General features: G+C 57.4%; 1 protein-coding gene across 3 annotated transcripts in view; it reads right to left on the bottom strand.

Annotated features, from left to right (window-relative positions):
- Positions 1-19323, bottom strand: part of SDK2 (sidekick cell adhesion molecule 2) — a 273344-nt gene that overhangs the window by 92717 nt on the left and 161304 nt on the right. For all 3 annotated transcript variants that reach the window (XM_027974022.2, XM_042256446.1, XM_060395037.1), the window contains exons 5-10: positions 13359-13492; positions 5407-5518; positions 4379-4569; positions 4173-4256; positions 2038-2232; positions 1387-1503 (exon numbers count right to left, since the gene is read on the bottom strand). In XM_027974022.2, coding sequence (XP_027829823.1) covers positions 1387-1503; positions 2038-2232; positions 4173-4256; positions 4379-4569; positions 5407-5518; positions 13359-13492 — 833 coding nt within the window. The remainder of the gene's footprint in view (positions 1-1386; positions 1504-2037; positions 2233-4172; positions 4257-4378; positions 4570-5406; positions 5519-13358; positions 13493-19323) is intronic.

Raw genomic sequence — 19323 nt, 5'->3', positions numbered from 1 at the left:
ATGGCGAGGGTGGCAGGGCTGCGGACCAGCCTGGTTTCGGACCTGGGGACAGACACAGGACATGCGGTCCCAGAGCAGGGGGCCTGCACGGAGCCCGGGCTCCTGCTGTCTCTCCTCCCACCACGCTATCTGCCCTTCAGCAGGGAAGACCAGCGCTGCCTCCCGCCGGCGAGCACAGCCCTCAGAGGCAGCTGGCACCTGGGCTGGGGGGAGCGCAGACAGCTGCGACAGGGTGGTGACGGGCCGCCTGCAGAAGGATGCTTCTGGAGTCACCTTCAGGGGAGCGCAGAGGAGCGGCAGGCGGGAGCAGCCAGCGAGGGGGTGTGGCGGGGGGCAGCGCTGGTGGGGACAGACCTCCCACTGGGGACCCGGGGACCCTGGTGGCTGGAAGGAGAGAGGGAGGGAGACCCTTGAGTCAGAGTGTGTCTGAGAGTGTGTTGTTGGTGACCATACCTGTTTTTAAGAAAGTCGCACCTGCCTGTACCGAGGGGACTGTCCATGTGCAAGCTTGTGGGTGAGTGGGTCCCTTTGCACACGTGTGTGGGCATACTGAACCGGTGAGTGTATCAGGTGGGCGTGTTTATTTCTGGGTCTGGGCACACACCCCACCAATACTGACGAAGCAGCCCCTCTGGGTCACTCTGTTCTAAGCTCCGGGGAGACGGCAGGGGACAAAACTGAAAGCCTGGAATCGTGGGAGGCGGGGTGATCAGTAGACTGAATATGCCGATGACCTTGTGTATTAAAAGGTGGGGAGACCGAGCAGGGAGGGGGCGGAGGGAGGCTCTGGGTGAGAGGAGGGTCATGAGGGCAGAGGCTGGGGGTGTGAGTGAGTGACAGTGTGTACCTGTGTGTGTGTCCCTGGGGAGGGTTGTGACATGAGTGTACAATGCGGAGGCGTGGAGGAGGCCCGGGGTGGGTGGACTAGGGGGACAGCTTGGGCTTTGCTGGCTTTGCCTGGGGAGGGGGTGGGCCCCCCTCCCCATACTAACAACCTCCACCATGGAATTACGTCAGCCAGCACGGGCTGGTCGACTTCCCAGACACAGTGCAGACCCTTCCCAGGCACCCGCTCATCTAGTTTCCACGCTGCTCCCAGGGACACATCCCACAGCCCCCCAGTTTATAGATGGGAACGTCAAGGCTCCGAGTGAGTAAATATCTCACCCAAAGTCATGGGTCTCACCAGAGGCAGAGCCTCTGGAGCCTGGAGCCGGACAGGGCAGCACACGGTGCGTCCCGTGTGTAGAAGAAGCCCTCTGGGGTTGTGCAGTGCACGACCTCCCCAACTGTGCCCGGGAAAACCCCCCTGGCTGGCTCTGGAGCTGAGCCCCAGGGCTGCCAGAGACTTTTGGCTACCCTCTAAAGTCAATCAGTCTCAAGTACCTTTTTGCCAAGTGATGGCCGGCCGGGGAGCCCCCGAAGTCTCACAGGCCAGCACCACTGACATGCCGTCGATCACCGTGCTGTCCAGGGGGCCCCTGGTGATGTTGGGGGCGATGCCTGCAATGGGAGACAGTGGGGTGTCTTAGCCGCATCCAGTCCTGTCCTGCCCCCGACTCCCATCGGTGTGGGTCCCTCTTCAGGGAAGGATGCAAGTGTTCTGGGAGCACCCGGTGCTGGGAAGAGCCAGAGTGCCCACGAGTCCCCCCTCACCACCTGCCCCGTGGAAGGACCCTGGAAGGGTCGACCCAGGAAGGACGCCAGTCCCTGCCCTGCCTCGATTCTCAAGCCTCCATCTGGTGGAAACTGAGGGCTCCCAAGGGCAGCTGACACCCTCCATGACAAGGGAAATGGGATCACCTTTCATTAAACAAGAAATCGAGGCTCTGGTTTGTAAAAGGAAAAACCAGTGCCGGCCACAGAAGCAGCAGGCGTGACAAGCCAGAGGGACCCCGCTCCGGGGGGAAAGCCTTCTGGGATCCTATTCTGCATCTACAGCAGCCTGTTCTCAAGAGGCCCCTGGCTCGGAGGAAAGCTGGGTGTGTGGGGGGGGGGGGGGGGGGGGACTCGGGCAGGACAGCGAAGGGGACTCACTGGTGACGGCCAGGTAGGTGGAGGTCTGGGCCTCGCCGGCCGCGTTCCGGGCAAAGCACTGGAGCATGCCGGTGTCGTCGGGCACCAGCCCGCTGATCTGCAGGCCCCCATCGCCTCGCTGCCGGAAGCGGCTCAGCCTCCCTACCTCCACGACGGCCGCATCCTTGTACCAGGTCACGGAGGGCGGCGGCACACCTGGGGGGTCGAGCGCCCACCATCAGCTACCTGCGAGGGATGCCCCGGCCCCGGAGGCTGGGCTGCAAGTCCTTAAGGTGGGGGGGGGGGGCAGAATCCCTGGTGTGTTCTGGTTTCTAGAAACTTCTCAGTGCGTGCTTGTGTGCTAAGTCGCTTGAGCATTGTCCGACTTTTTGCAACCCCATGGACTGTAGCCTGCCAGACTCCTCTGTCCATGGCGATTCTCCAGGCAAGAATACTGGAGTGGGTTGCCATGCCCTCTTCCAGGGGAGCTTCCCGACCCAGGGATCAAACCTGTGTCTCCTTTGGCTCCAGCCCTGCAGGCGGATTCTTTATCCGCTGAGCCACTGGGAAAGCCCGAACCTTCTCAGAGGTGCCACTATTGGTCTTGGAAGCGGGGAAAGCTGTTTTAGATTCTCAAATTCTCATAGAGTAGGCATTCCAAGCAAATTTACAAGTTCCCGGGGTTAGTTCAGCTTGGAAAGGCTGGACATACTGTATTTTCTCCTGGGATATTTAGTGGAGTCTTCTGTATGCTCTGGGAACCTCCAGCCGGCCTTTCCAAACCCAGGCGAGCACAAGCCCAGTGTCTAGGGGTTCACAGGTGGAATGGGGGTTTCTTCGGAACCCCGTCCTGCCTGGTCCGCACAGGGAGGAGTGTGGGGGCTCTTCCTAACCCCTCAGCCTTGACCGAGCTGTGTCCCCAGCCTGGCACCCCTTCCCCACATCCCCTGACCCTCCCATCTCCCTCTGCATCTCTGCTCAAAGGTGACTTCCACAGAAAAGCTCCCCAGGCTCCGTTCGAATGACCACCCTCCAGCGCCGAGCCCATCAGCCTGCCTGCTTCTCCTTCCCCCGCACTTTTCAACCCCGACACCCGTATTTCACCCACTCCAAGCTACGCCTTTGTTCGCATCGTAATGTCTCTGAGACGAGGACGTGTCTTACAACCGACAGCATGTCATAATTTAATTGGCAGCCTTTTTTCTTTCTTAGTGGCGCATAAAATAATGGGGCATCTTACAACCCATGGCATTGTAGATGAAATGAAATAAGGCATCTTTATTTGTTTATTGGTTTGTCTGTCTCCTTCATGAGAACGCACAGTTCTGTAATAGCAGGGATCTGGCTCTTGGGTTCATTCTGTGCCTCTCCAGCCCTGAAAACAGTCTCGGCACACGTTGCTCAAAGTATCAGATACTCAGTCGTGTCCGACTCTTTGGGACCCCCATGGACTGCACCCCGCCAGGCTCCTCTGTCCATGGGATTCCCCAGGCAAGAATACTGCAGTTCCTGACCCAGGGATCGTGGTAAGCCCACCCCCCACCAAATGTTTGTCCAATAAATCACTGTCTTCCCCGTGTGTGATCTCAGGACGGGGGTCAGTGTGCCCCCTCCTCCTCCACGGGCCCTCCCTCCTGCCAGGGTTACAGTCTCCTCTCTGCTCATCCTGTCATCCCATTACCCCAGATTGCACCCTGGTTTTGGGGTGTCTTTTAGCTCAGCTGGACTCAAAGGAGAAGGATGGGAAAAGCGGTAAGGGTGCAAGAACTCTGAGAGGGGCTGGGGGTTAAGTAGAAACGCTCGGAGGAGACGAAGCAGAATGGCGCAGAGCCCAGGCAGAGACACAGCCACGTCCTAGCAGTTCTGACGTGACGACAACACCGCATTGTCGCAGCTCTCACATTACGGGCAATTTGAGTCTGTCACCTGTCCTGAAATTACGGTAATTTGGATTCATTTGTAACCTTCAAGTTATGGTAACGCGGGGTTGATTTCCAGCCCTAAGATTACGGTAATTTTTCCTGTTTGCTTCCTGGGGTGTCTGCTTACAGCCAGACTGACTCTGTGCAATGGTGAGAGGGTGGTGGGCTTTAGAAAAGTCCGTGTCAGGGAGGGGAGAGGTTGAAGGCCCCCTTCCAGCCAGGCCACCAGGTTACCTTTGGCGCGACAGGGGATGTCCACCACCTTCTCCATCTCCGCTGTGATGTGTCTCTCTGGCTCCTTGACAAACTGAGGTGGCTCTGCAAGAGGAGGGACCGGGGGAGGGGATCAGAGCCATGCTCCTGCTGATATGGCTACTGATCGGGTCACCCGTGCTGCCCCTTCACGTCGGGAGGACTCCAGCACTCCCACCCCGTCTCACCCAGCACGGACAGGTAGGCGCCATGGACGACGGAGGGGACGCTGCTGCTCCGCAGGACGGCCTCACACTCGTAGTAGCCGGCATCGCTGGCCGTGGGGTTGGGGATGGTGAGCCGGCGGTTGTAGTCGCTGATGCCGCTAGACAGCAGCGCCCCATCCTTCTTCCAAACGATGTGCAGCTTGATCAGAGGCCTGAACGGGCCGAGGGACGAGGCGGTCAGCTACAGAGCCTCCCAGGGGCTCGGGAGGCAGGGCAGGGCGTAGTGAGGCATGCAGGCGCCAGGGGCCGGGCGCCTGAGTTTGCCCTGCCCCTGACACTTCCTAGGTGCAGGCCGTTGTGTGCGCTAGTCCTTCAGGGCTCTGGGCCTCAGTTTCCACGTCTGTACAATGGGGACAACTATGCCCTGCTCCCCGGGGGTTGTGGTGAGGGGAGACCTGGCCCCATGATAACTCGTGCTCGAGGGCTCTCAAGAGCCGGAAATTGGCCCTTCCACGTGTCTCTCTGCCTCCGCTCTGCCCCATCCAGTGTAAGTCAGTGGATGGGAAAGTGCGGAAGTCCGGAAATGCACATCCGGGCTCTCAGTTGTAGCATGCAGGAATCTTTAATTGCAGCATGTGGGATCTAGTTCCCTGACCAGGGATCGAGCCCAGGCCCGCTGCTTTGGGAGCGCACAGTCTTAGCCACTCGACCAGCAGCAAAGTCCAGCTTTCCTCTTGCCCGCGCCTTCATGCAAGGAGGCCGCGGCAGCAGCCTCCCCAGGCTGCTCTGGATGTCGGACGCGAGTGGACCCCCCACCAACCCCAGGTGTCCTGGGCCGGGATCCTCTCCTCTCGGGTGGGCCCTGCTTGCGTCCGGCAGCTCTCTGACCACCGGCCCATCACCCCTCCTCCAGGCTAAATACCCCATCTTCTTTCGTGGGTCCTCACGGGACATTTCTGGACCTTTGTGAATTCCACCTGGTCTCCTTGGAGCCCACATCAGGAGTGCCCACTGGGGTTAAAGGTGGGGGGAGCGGAGGCAGGACCCACCTGGCATTGGCCACACACTCCATAGTCACCTCCGAGGTCCCGGCCACCACGCTGGTGTTCTTGGGAGGAATGATGATGGCTGGAGCGATGGGGTCTGCAGGGCCGCCGACATCTGGGGAGAGAAACAGACGCTGGGAATCCCATCTGAGCCCCACCTGTGCCAGAGGGACGCTGTGGGAGACCTCTGTCCTAATGGGGGGGGTGGGCAGACGCCCCAAAGCCCCAGAGCTGAGCCTTCAGGCCCTGACCCCGGGGACCCTCTCCTCTTCCATCCTCCTCTGCTGGTGGGTCTCTGCACAGCGTCCAGGCAGAGCCCACGGGAGACCTCAGGATGCAACCCACGTCCCTCCATAATGCAGCCATGCCCTCGTCCTCATCTCCTGTCCTGGCTTATTTTGGCCTTCAGAATCCTTCCCTCCAGCTGCATATATGCCGTGACAAGGACAATACGTTGTCAGTAAGCCGACCACATCTCATCAGCTGGCTTCTTCATTTGCCACCTCTTCCACCAGAATGCAAACTCCCCATACTGGGCTGAATACTGTCCCTCAAGTTCATGTTCATGACAGCTGTGAATATCCCCTTATTTGCAGAGAGGGGCTTCGCAAGTGCGGTCAAGTTAAGAGGAGGTCCTGCTGCGTCAGGGTGAGCCCAAAGTCCAGCACGATAAAACAGGTGACTACTGAGAACGTGCTGTACAAACAGGGGCCTCTATCGGAGGCCTGTGGCCACCTGAACTGGAAGGAAATCCAAAGAAGTGGGGAGAGATGTATACGCAGGGCTGATCCACCTTGTTGCACAGCAGAGACTAACATAAGACTGGAAAGCAACAATAAACTCCAAGAAAAAGTAACTAAAAATAACACGAAATAAAAGTGTCAGTCGCTCAGTCATGCCCAACTCTTTGTGACCCCATGGACTGTAGCTCGCCAGGCTCCTCTGTCCATGGGATTCTCCAGGCGAGAAGACTGGAGTGGGTTACCATTTTCTCCTCCAGGGGATCTTCCTGATCCAAGGAACAAACCCGCATCTCCTGTCTCCTGTATTGGCAGGTGGATTCTTTACCTGCTGAGCCATTAGGGATGCCCAGTAAAGGCAGGAGACTTTGCTGCTTTATTCTTTGAGTCTTTTGAGAAGAGGCCAGGCTCTTCTCTTTGTGGTCGGCCCAAGCCCCGTACTGCAGAAACTCCACTATGTCCTGTACACCTGCTCCCTGGCTCCTGAAAATACAAGCCCGGAGGACTTTTTCTCTCATTACAAATCCATCCAGTTGGCGCCTGTCCAGGAGGCTCCGGAGGTGGCAGGCCATAATGACTCACACGGCCCCGGGTCAATGGCAAATGTACATCCTTTATGGGGAAGTCAGATCGCCCGGTCAGCCCTCGGGAAAAGGTTTTCCTGCCGGGCCTCCCAGGCCTTGCTGGGAAAGGCCCTGACAGTATGGGAATAAAAAGTAAAAAATAAAGTAAAATGAAGGGGGAAAGAAAGGAAGCGTATAAACCAAAATAATTGCAACAATATAAAAGCCTCATGTAGGTGCCATAAAGAGCGATCGGATTGAAAGCTGCTGATATAGCCGAATCCATAAAAGTGTGCTCTGCGTTGTTTATGACACGCCGGGCCGCACAGGTTCCGAGGCCCAGATTAATGGGGCTCACGGAGGAGACAGACAGTCAGAGCCCCACGGCCCTGGTGGGTAAACAGAGCCCCTGGAGTTTAAAAATATGCGGGTGCCCCACCCTGCCCCGCCGGACCTGGGGCTGCCTTGTTGGCTTCAGGAGCTTAAAGAGGAGACTGACAGCCCTCGAGGGTCCTGGGGCCTTGTCCAGGCCCAGGTGGCAGCTGGCATGGCTCGAGGGAAGGGGCCCCTTCTGGATTCAGCAAAGGAGGGCCTGGGCTCAGGAAGACCTGGTTCAGAACCTTGACCCCCCCCCCCCCACCCCCGCCACCCCGGGCATCCTGGGCATGACTCTGGCTGCTCTCCTCACCCCCCAAGTCTGTTTTCTCAGCTGTAAAACAGGGGTTAGAAGTCACTGCCTCTCAGGGTTGTGTGGGTTCAGCCCCTGGCTCGACAAACCTTCTCTGGCCAAGGGCTCAGTACGCACCAGGCTGTGTGCCAGGCACAGGGATTCCCCACCAGGGGAGATGGGCAGGGCTCCGTCCCCCTGGCGTGCAGTCTGAGAGAAGTCAGATCAGCGCTTAGACATTCATGAGATTAAAGGTGGCTGCCACAGGCGCCTGGAGGGAGGATCCTGGGGCGTGGCTAAGTTGGTCAGGGGCTGGTGCAGAGTGCCTGGCCCCTAGTAGGTGCTCACCAGGTGACAGCCCCTCCTCCGGGGAGTTGTCTGCTGTGCTTGGGGCGGGGGTGGGTTTTTTTTTGCTTCTTCCCCCCACCCCCAGCTCAGCCTGGACCAAATGACGGAGCCAGAGGCCACCAGGAGGTGAAGTCATGACTCTCGGGGGCCACGTGACCGAGAGAAAGAGCACATGGATACTAAGGGCTTCAGGAGGTCAGCAAAGCCTCCAGGGCCTGGGGGACGGAGAGGGACTCAGGGAGCCAGAGGGAGAAGAGCATTCCGGAATGGGGGCCCTGTGTGGGTGCCGGTGAGACGAACTGGGGAGCTGGAGGTAAAGGTGGGTGCCAAGCCCAGGTGGCCTCAGAGCGCCAGGAAGGGTTGGGGGAGAGCGCCTCCCAGCAGACGTGAGGGTCCTGGCCCACACGACGCCCTGCCCCCAGCCCCCTCTCCTGACCCGTCAGGGCGTCTCCTGGCGGAGCCCGTTATGTCCTCAGAATCCTTCTTAACCCAGAGCCAACAACGGATGGGTTCTTGAGGTTGTTCAGTCGCTAAGTTGTGTCCAACTCTGTGACCCCATGGACTGTAGCCCGCCAGGCTCCCCTGTCCAACGGGCTTCCCAGGTGACTCAGCGGTGAAGAATCCACCTGCTAATCCAGGAGACGTGAATTCGATCCCTGGGTTGGGAAGGTGCCCTGGAGAAGGAAAAGGCAACCCAACCCGGTATTCTTGCCTGCGAAATCCCATGGACAGAGGAGCCTCGGTACAGTCCACGGGGTTGCAGAGTCAGACTCGACTGGGAGACTAAACAAGAAAGACAGCAGGCAGCAGACTGGAGCAGGTGGAAGGTAAGCACCATTCTCCATGCCTGCTAGGGGAGGCAAGGCAGATCTGACTGGGGGAGGTCGGATCAGGGCCAGATTACTGAGAATTTACAAACTGGGCTAGGAGCTGGGAGTTGGCCCCAGGCGAGTACACGGGCACAGAGCGGTGGGCAGACGTGAGGATAAAGCATCTCGAGCTGGGGCCTCTTTACAGAGAAATGTGAAGCCCAAGAGGAGGACACTCTTAAATCCTAAAATTCTTATCCCCAGCCCTGGGAGATATGTATATTATAGTGTCCTTTCTAGGGAAAAGGCAGCTGAGGCTCAGAGTAGTGAAGGGGCTTCCCCAAGGCCACACAGCCATGGTCTCAAGGCTCGGCCTCACCACTCCTGCTCTCCTCGCTTGTGCTGCGGGCTCCCTGTTTTCAAAGAAGGGAGATGGGCTGGAGACGGTGGCGGGAGGTCAGAGTGAAGGTGCTCAAGGGGGGGCCTTCAGGAGCAGGAAGCTGGAGTTCCCTGGGGGTGGGGGGAGATGTGCCCGGAGAAGATAGGAAGGGGGGCTCAGGGAAGCCCAGGCACCAGGTGTGAGGCAGTGGCTGCTGCTGCTAAGTCGCTTCAGTCGTGTCCGACTCTGTGCGACCCCATAGATGGCAGCCCACGAGGCTCCTCTGTCCCTGGGATTCTCCAGACAAGAACACAGTGGAGGCAGGGACAAAGGGCTGAGAACCAGGCATCATCCGGGGGAGAAGGAAGCAGGAGGCTGGAGACCTGGGTGAGACAGGGAGGTTCTAGAAGCTCAGTTTTCAAGGTGCCAGGGAGGGGGTCAGTGGGGCTGAGCCCTGAGCATCAGGGAGAATCAGGGTGGAGGAAGTGGGTTTCTAACCGGGAGGTCGTCAGGGATAAGGCCTGAGAAAGCAGGGGAGCGGGAGGGGGCCAGGACTGGGAGTGAAGACCGGGGGCTGCGTGACCTCTGCAGAGTCGAAAGAGCCAACAGCAGGTGCTTCTCGCCAAAACGGGGGGATGTGTGCGCCTCTAGACATCCAGGGAGTGGCCAACGGGCTGAGTGTTGCAGGCAGGGAAACCTGGTCCCATTATCGGCCTCGTACATCATTAGTGAATGTCACCGGGAAGTAAATTGCTTCACCTCTTCACCTGTTTCCTCAGCTTTCTCATCTGTAACTCGTGGAGGGGAGTAGCAGCCTGCCTCCAGGGACTGCTGTTAATGACGGAACAGCGGTGCCTGGATGGTGCCCGGCCCACGGGAGCGGTGTAAAGGGAGGCTCTCGGTGTGAGGGGAAAGCTGAGGGACCGCCCAGGTGGACCCGCCCTGGGAGGGCGCACCTGACTGCCAGGGGCTCTTTGTCAGGGGTGGGGGTGGGCTGACTCCAGGTCTCCAGGAGGCCGGCCAGGGGGAGGGGGCAGGCACAGGATGCAGGGCATCCGTTCTGGGCAGTGGAGTGAACGGGGCCCCAGGGATCCCCTGGAAAAGCTGCAGGCAAGGCAAGCGCCAGCATCTCCCAGGCGAGCTTGTGATGTGGGTGGGGCCCTGGGACAGGAGGAAGCTGGGGGGTCCCCACCCGGGGGTGAAGCTGGGTCTCAGCCAGCTGCCCCAGGACAGCTTTGATGATAGGTACGGTGGGGGGCACCCACTTCGACCCGTTCTTCGCCGTCACTTCACTGAATCCTCCCAACAATGCTTTGCCACAAGCATCATGTTGGGTGTGTGCGTGCGTGCTTAGTCGCGTCCGACTCTTTGTGACCCCGTGGACTGTAGCCCACCAGGCTCCTCTGTCCATGGGATTTTCCAGGCAAGAATAACACAGCAGGCTGCTATTTCCTCCTCCAGGGGATCTTCCCAACCCAGGGATCCGACCCATGTCTCTTGCGTCTCCTGCATTGCAGGCGGGTTCTTTACCTGCTGAGCCATCGGGAAAGCCCATGCTTTGCCACAGGCGTCCAGATGAGGAAACTGTGGCTCGGGGACCATGTGACTGGACCACAGGCCAAGCGGGTGGAGGGCAGGGAGACAAGCTGCCCCTCTGCCCTGGGCCGGCTTCCAGCTGGCCACGAGCCTGGGGCCGACCTGCCCCATCCAACATGGGGATGGGGGGAGAACCACAGGGGGCCGTGAGCTCTTGAGTGACCGATGTCCCTATGGAAGGGGATTGAATTTTATCTGATTAAAAGCAGATCCCCGAGTCAGTTATTAGAACACTTCTAATTATGTATAGAACAATTTGGGCTTCCGATCCCACCTTTCTAGCTGTACATTTTATGAAATCTAAATACAGATCATGTATTCCAGATGAAAATCCAGCATCCAAATTTGAGGAGATGTGCTTTAAGTGTAAAATACACACGGATTTTCAAAGACTTAAAAAAAAAACCAGTGTAAAGTAGCTCATTAATATTTTCTATCTTGATGGTATCTTCAGCTGATTATATTTTGGATATATTGGGTTAAATAAAGTATAATTAATTTCGCCAATTCCTTTTTCCTTCTGAAACAGTGAGCTACTGGCAAATTTTAAATTGCACATGTGGCTCATATTATAATTCTGTTGCATGGTGCAGCTCTGATCAGGACCCAGTGGGACCACCAGCCAGGTACGAACTTGTCAAGAGCTGTGGTGGTCCGAGTGAGGTCACCTGGCTGACACCTGGGCAGGGGGCAACTCTGGGGGTCACTGGCCTTTGCTCTCTCCATCTCCATCTCCAAAGAGCATGGATGTTTCCCGAGGGATGAGGGATGCGAAGAGGCTGCCTGCCCTGAGCAGAGAGGGGCTGAGGGCGCAGGAGTGGGGAGCGGAGGGCGAGACAGATGAGGGAGATGCTGCTGGAGGTGGGCGAAGTCCCAGTTGCTCCCAGGAAATTGGCTGGCAGGCCGGCAGCTGGGGGATTTGTGTCAGCGACAACCACCAGGATTTGAAGTGCAGTCACTCGTGGGAGGAGAAATTAGCTGAAAATCAGCTGATTCTGCTCTCAATCCAGCACAAATCCTGAGAGCAGGGGGCGAGGGGCAACAGACAATGGTGTGGAGGAGGCTCGGGCAGACATGGGAGGGCCGAGGGAACCCTGCCTGTTTCTTGTGGGCCCCCCGGAGGGCTGGGGGAGGGGGCAGAGAGCGAACGACCCCCCTGCCCCCACCACCACCTGGGCCGGCCGGGAGGAGGCTGGTGCTGGGAGAGGAAGGCAGAGCAGAGTCGGGGGAGGAAGGCTCCAACCTTGGGCTCAGGGTCAACTGAGTCACCCAGGGAGATGCCTGACCTTGACTTGGACCAAATGGCTCGATTCCATTAGACTCCAGGTTTTCAGAACACTGGAAAATACATGGAGAAAAACACCCCCTCTAATGGCTGCTTTTCTCATAGAAACCGCAGCCCCAGACTGTGGGCTGGGCCCCCAGGATGCCAGGATGAGCAAGATCCTGGCTCAAGTCAATGTCAGAAGTCACACCTGTGACCCCCATGGGTCAGCACGCAGACTGGAGCTCTGCTCCTTGCATCCAGGTCTCTTTCTCGGCAGACAGGGGCCTGGTCTGGGGGAGGGGGTCACTGCAGATATGGGAAGGGGTTCTGCAGGTGCCAGAAGGCCCAGGCACGGGCAGGTCGGGACTGGGGAATGTTCTGGGCTTTCTGCAGCTTCCCAAGGGGCTCGGTGGTAAAGAACCCACCTGCCAATGCAGGAGACGTGGGTTCTCTCCCTGGGTCAAGAAGATCCCCTGGAGGAGCAAATGGCAACCCACTCCAGTATCCTCTCTGGAGCATCCCAAGGACAGAGGAGCCTGGCAGGCTAGAGTCCTTGAGGTCGAAAAAGACACGTCTTAGTGACTCATCAACAACTGGGCTTTCTGGGCCCTGGAAGACAGAGGCTGGGATCAGAGGAGGGACACGGGAAGGTCCTGCGCTGGCTGGCACCCTCCTCGTGCTGCTGGCGGGGACGTCCCCGCGGGACCGTGGGTAATAAATGAGCCGGCTTGTGGAGCAGCAGCTGTGCAGATGCGGAAGACGTGAACATCTGGCTCCCGCAGGCGGCGTGGCGCTCGGCCGCTGCAGGAAGCTCTGGCCCCATCCCACGGACTCGGCGACTCCCCACCTCCTCTGCCTCCCGGGGGTGGTGTGTGTGTGGGGGGCTAGCGGGGCCGGGGAGAACGCCCGCTCCCCCACCCTACCCCACCCGACATCTCCATCAGGGCCGGGAAACCTGCCTTTGGTCTCGGCTAGACAAACGCTTCTCCGTCAAGGAGACTCAAGGAGTCACCCTTTCCGTTTGCTCCCCTCCGCACTCTGCCGCTGAGGAGAGGCTTGCCTCTCTCCTGCAGGGTGGGGGGCAGTCTCTGGCGATGGACAGGGGCACTTTGAGGCGGGAGCCTGGGCAGAGAGCCTGTGTTCTCATCAGCAAGGATGGCTCAGCTCTGACTGCAAGTGGCGCCTCTTATGTGCCAGCTGAGTACAGGCAGTCGGCACCCTTCTTTAACAACGAGCTTCCCAGCTCCTGGTGGGCTCTTGCCAATGGCCCCTGAGCCCCAGGGGTGGCTGTAACCCTCTCATGCACACACTTTTCCCAACATTTCATGCCTCCCCCGGGTCTCCAGGGGGCCCGCCGACGACCAAGCTAAGTGTCCCTGCTCCTGAAACCATCTCAGATTCATGGGGATGGAGTCCAGAGTTCAGCACCCTCCTGGTTCCCTGGCTCGCGCTTCCACAGCTGGCACGCCTCCTCCTCTGGACGGCTCCTCCCCTGCCCTTTCCCAGCCTCCCCCCTCCACGCCATTCCGTCTTCCCCACGAGCCCCGGGAGCCCCATTCCCAAGATTTAATGACACGCTGACTTACTCTCCACGGCGAGAGTGATGGGCTGGCTCGTCTTGTTGTCCCCGTTCTTGTCGTTTACAGCCTGCACGTAGTAGCGGCCCGCGTCGGGCGCCACGGTCGACAGGATGACAAGCGTGTTCTCCAGGGTGATGGCTCTGGGAAGCAGAAAAGGACTCCTCTGACAGGCGGGCCTCCAGGGATGCAATGCGAGCAGGCACATGAAGCCAGGTGCCCAGTAGCCCTTTCTCCAGCCCCCCCCCCGGCACCACTGACTGCCTGAACTCCAGCCACGATTAGTTTGCAGAGAATCCCAATACTTCACCAGCGCTGGGGACCAGATACAGAGCATGTCCAGGGGTCTGAGACTGTCCAGGCGACGCTTCTCTGTGTCCACCCCAGGCCTGGCTAGGGGCCGGAGCTCCCCCAGAACTCTACCCTTGCGGGTCATTTCTGCCCCAGGAGGGTCCAGAACTAAAGAAATTCCTTCCCCAGAATGAATGCATGATGAGAGATGATAGTACATCTAGAGATGAGCAGACCCATTCCAGAATCACTGCCTTAGCCTAATCCTGAATCTGTTCAGGCTGATTCAAAAGCCACGGCCTGCCTCTGACACAGCCGTCTGGGGTTCACACGTCCCCCTCAGCCCCCTCTTAGGGTGAAAAAAGGAAGTGAAGGTAGTTGCTTCAGTCGTGTCTGACTCTTTGAGACTCCCACGGACTGTAGCCCATCAGGCTCCACTGTCTACAGAATTCTCTAGGCAAGAATACTGGAGTGGGTTGCCATTCCCTTCTCCAGGGATATCTTCCTGACCCAGGGGTCAAACCTGGGTCTTCTGCATCGAGGCAGATTCTTTACTGTCTGAGCCACCAGGGAAGCACCTCCATTTCCTTTACCCTGAATCCAGCCGATTAGAGGGGCTGTCAGGGCTGGTTGAGAGGGAAAAGGGAAACCGGCTGGGCAGCGGGGTGCAGCCCCTCAGCCCCCACGTCCGCAGGTTGGGTGAAGGGCTTGTCCAGGCGGAAGCTGGGCACCCTCCGGGTGTGGGGGCAGGAGCCCTGCCTGGGCCGGCTCTGCCCAGCATCTCCTCTCCTCCATCCTCCTGATGACGAGCAACAGCATTAGTTTGTCGAGTCTATCTCCGGATTTTAATGTGATATGCCCGAGACAGCTGTTAAACATCCTTAATGTTAGTTTAACAAGGACAAATCCAGTTGAATTCTTTTCAAATTCTCCCATTAGGTGAATGTGACAGACTTTTAAACGGGCTCTCAAATAAACAACCCCGTGAATGCCTCTCCAGCTTGGTCTCTCTCAGCCAGGCTGGGCCAGGGTCCCCCCTATTCTGGTTTTTGGGATTCCAGTGCTGGGACTTACATTGCCTGCTGCGCTCCAGGAAGTGGGAAGACTAAGCCTTCCTCTCCAATTCCAGGGAACCCTAATGATGTCCTTTTTTTTTTTCTTTTTCTGAAGAGGTCTTTTAACCTCCAGCTAATCCTAAAGGAAGTCAACCCTGAATATTCATTGGAAGGACTGATGCTGAAGCTGAAGCTCCAATACTTTGACCACCTGCTATGAAGAGCCAACTTACTGGAAAAGACCCTGATGCTGGGAAAGATTGAGGGCAGGAGGAGAAGGGGACGACAGAGGATGAGATGGTTGGATGGCATCATGCACTCAATGGACATGAGTTTGAGCAAGCTCTGGGAGATGGGGAAGGACAGGAAGCCTGGCGTGCTGCAGGCCATGGAGTCACAAAGAGTCGGACACGACTGAGCGAGTGAACAGCAACAAGTGGGGTGATGGGAATGAGGACAGTGCCAGGCTGAAATATTTTCAAGTCAACACAGTGGGACAGGGACGGCGACCATGTCCCCATGAACGTGCCCAGAGCCCACAGCGGAGAGCAGGGAACCCGCTGCAGGGACCTGGTCCTTTAGTGCAGCTTGTGGAGGTGGGTGAAGGCTGCGGGGGAGGGAGGCTACCTAATCCCGAGTCTGTTTCAGTTCAGTTCAGTCGCTCAGTCGCGTCCGACTCTTTGCGATCCCATGAATCACAGCACGCCAGGCCTCCCTGTCCATCACCAACTCCCGGAGTTCACTCAGACTCACGTCCATCGAGTCAGTGATGCCATCCAGCCATCTCATCCTCGGTCGTCCCCTTCTTCTCCTGCCCCCAATCCCTCCCAGCATCAGAGTCTTTTCCAATAAGTCAACTCTTCGCATGAGGTGGCCAAAGTACTGGAGCTTCAGCTTTAGCATCATTTCTTCCAAAGAAATCCAAGGGCTGATCTCCTTCAGAATGGACTGGTTGGATCTCCTTGCAGTCCAAGGGACTCTCAAGAGTCTTCTCCAACACCACGAGTCTGTTTAGGTTGACTCAAAAGCCACAGCCTGCCTCTGACACAGCCTTCTGGAGTTCACATGTCCCCCTCAGCCCCCTCTTAGGGTGAAAAAAGGAAGTGAAAGTGTTACTTGCTTAGTTATGTCCGACTCTTTGCAACCCCATGGACCATAGCCCACCAGGCTCCTCTGTTCGTGGGATTCTCCAGGCAAGAATACTGGACTGGGTTGCCATGCCCTCCTCCAGGGGGTCTTCCCAATCCCAGGGCTGAGCCTGGGTCTCCTGCATTGCAGGCAGATTCTTTACTGTCTGAGCCACTAGGGAAGCTCTAAAGCTCTTTAAGTTGGCAGGAAATAAACTTCCACGGTGCTAAGTCTCTGGGTTCAGGGGTCTGTCTGTGATGCGGCCAGAGTGGCTCTGCCTGCCTCTGGAGGAGAGCTCTGTGTCCGGGACCCCCGGGGCCTGGGTTTGAGTTCCCAGTGAGCGGAGTCAGCAGAGGGCAGCGAACACAGGAGGCTACTGAGAAAGGTCCCCGGGCTCACAGCCTTCAGCAGGATGACCATCCCCTTGATAGATGGTTCTGGCACGACCCTGTCGCTCACTTCCAAAGCGCACCAGCTACCTGCGGCACTCAGGAGGGCTTCCAGTCGGCTCGCCCAGGGGCACCCGTGCTGAAGGAGGCTGCCAGGGTTCTTGCAGGGTATGGACGTCAGGGGTCCCCTCTCAGCAGAGGCTGGGTTACGTTCTTCAGCCACACTCCCCTGGTTTCAATTTCTTGGGTCTGTCCCACTTCTCTTATTGACCCTTCCGTTCCCTCCAATGAAGCCAGCCCTTTTTTCCCGGCTCCGGGGGTGTGGGGCAATTGATCATTTAATTAGGAGTAAAATAAATCACCCTAGAACCTGCCCCCAAACCCTCAGCGTGCATCTTTGTTAGGAATCTTGTCTCCTTTCCAACAATGAGTATCAAGGAAGGGGTGGGGGTAGGGGGGGGCTGCTAATCTCTGCTTCCGCCCCAGGAGGGACAGCGGTCCTCTGTAGATAGCACAGCCCCCGTGCCCCGACGGCTGATAGCGCTCACCAGATGCATATCTCCGGCAAACAGACACCAGAGGATTTGTTTCCAGGGACCTTTCCTCTGGGTTACGAATATTAATCTGCTATAATTGCTGAGATAAAAATGCCCTGTATTCTCGTGTGTGTTTGGTAGGAGGGCTGGAGGGGGTGGGCGTGGCCAGGAAGGTGTGTGTGAGGGCGTTCTGTTCTGGTGACAGTGGCTGTTGGGAATGAAAAAAGGAGGGGGGTGATGGCAGAGGCCAGGAACGGCCAGAGGAGGTGGGAAGCTGTCAGGAAAGGGGTGATGGGAGTGAGGTTGCAGAAAGAGCTGTGTCTAATGTGGCAAACCCCGGAGACAGATGTCCACTCGGGCCCTCCGGTGGCAATGGCGCACGTGGTTCATCCACGCTGGCGCTCTTCCCGCGGAGTCTGAGTCTTCAGGGTCCTCCTCAGCACAGTATTCCTGCAGCCACTCCCAGTCGGGTGGAGGGCCTGGGAGATTGGCTCAGAAAAGGGAGTCGGGAAGCGGCCAGGACTTGCTGCCTGTCTCAGCACCCACGTGGCAGGGCGATCCCCTCCTGCGACTCAACCTTGTCTCTGCGTTAATGGTCCTCACTCGCAGCTTTTATTGAACTTTCACTAGGCCTAAGGGAGCCTGGTCCTCACACACAGCATGGGTCCACCTGTGAACCCGGGGTCCCCCTCAACCACCACCTGCTCTGTAGCAGCACCCCCGCCAGGTGACTCTCTAGGTCTCTCAAGAGCAGAGTTAATTTCCCTTCATCTTTAGTCTGACTTCTACCACGTGACTTGCCTTGACCATTGGGATGTCAGCAGAACCTTGACTTTGCTGGTTCTGTGACTGCCAAGAGGAGGTGTTAGGGCCGGCTGGCTGGAGGCTGGGGCAAGCAGATCAGAAGGGACCCACCCAGACATTCTAATCAGCCAGCCCCGAACAAGCGAGAGAGCCAGGCCAAGCTCACCAGTCTGCTGATGCGAACAGTAAATGCATGCTTTTCGCATCAGGCCGTTGGGACCGCTTGTTATGCAGCACTATTGTACCTGGAGGTAACGGACGCGTTCCAGGAGAGTGGTTCTCAACTGTGGCTGCATGCCGGAATCACTGGGGAGCTTTTAAAAATCCCGACATCTAGGTGCATACACACTGTTTCCATGCAATCAGAGCGTGTGAGGGGCAGAATCGAAAGATCAGTACATTTCAAATGGTGCCAAATGATCTCGGATGGTAGCCAGGTTGAGAATCACCAGATCAATTTTCCACAAGTACAATCACTTTATCCTGTTTAGCCCCATGTCTTTGTCCCTGCTCTCAAATAATGTCCACGCAAAAGAGAATTAAAGATCCTGATTCTGGTGGTCCACTGGTTAAGAGTGTGCCTGCCAATGCTGGAGAGACGGGCTCAGTCCCTGGTCTGGGAAGATGCCCCATGCCACATGCCACAGAGCAGCTAAGCCCGTGTGCCGCAGCTTCTGAGCCCGCAAGCTGCAACGACTGAAGACAGCGTCTTTAGAGCCCGTGCTCGGCAACAAGAGAAGCCATCACAATGGGAAGCCCTCTCACTGCAACCAGAGAGTAGCTCCCATTCCCCGCAACTAGAGAAAACCTGGGAGAAGGTGATGGCACCCACTCCAGCACTCCTGCCTGGAAAAATCCCATGGACGGAGGAGCCTCATAGGCTGCAGTCCATGGGGTCGTGAAGAGTCGGACATGACTGAGCGACTTCACTTTCACTTTTCACTTTCATGCATTGGAGAAGGAAATGGCAACCCACTCCAGTGTTCTTGCCTGGAGAATCCCTGGGATGGGGGAGCCTGGTGGGCTGCCGTCTATGGGGTCGCACAGAGTCGGACACGACTGAAGCGACTTAGCAGCAGCAGAGAAAACCTGTGTGTAGCGATAAAGACCCAGCACAGCCCAAAATACACAAAGACATACATATCTGGGCTTCCCTCACAGCTCAGTTGGTAAAGAATCTGCCTGCAATGGAGGAGACCCCAGTTTGATTCCTGGGTCTGGAAGACCCGCTGGAGAAGGGATAGGCTACCCACTCCACTGTTCCTGGACTTCCCTTGTGGCTCAGCTTGTAAAGAATCCACCTGCAATGTGGGAGACCTGGGTTCAATCCCTGGGTTGGAAAGATCCCCTGGAGAAGGGAAAGGCAACCCACTCCAGTATTCTGGCCTGGAGAATTCCACGGACTGTATAGTCCACGGGGTCACAAAGAGTCGGACACGACTGAGCGACTTTCACTTCACATACGTAGTTTAAACAAGACACTGAAACCATTATACAAAAAGGCCCTGACTCTGGAGTTGGTGAGCCTGGAACCAGTTGCGTGAGATTTGGCAAAGCAGTTAAGCTCTGGGGGCCTTCACTTTACCATCTGTAAAATGGGAATAAAATCAGCAGCGTCCTAAGGTTCTTGTGAGGGTCATTCACTCAACAGATATTTCCTGAACGTTCACTCCGGTGATCGAAAAGTCAAGGAGACAGAGTCCCTCTCGCTGGGAGGCGCGTGTCTGTCCTGGAGCAGAGGGTGATGTGTGGTGTGCATAGCGGAGGCCGG

The sequence above is a fragment of the Ovis aries genome, chromosome 11 (genome assembly GCF_016772045.2).
Source record: "Ovis aries strain OAR_USU_Benz2616 breed Rambouillet chromosome 11, ARS-UI_Ramb_v3.0, whole genome shotgun sequence".
Taxonomy (NCBI): Eukaryota; Metazoa; Chordata; class Mammalia; order Artiodactyla; family Bovidae; genus Ovis; species Ovis aries.
This window is presented reverse-complemented; position numbering and strand designations above follow the sequence as displayed.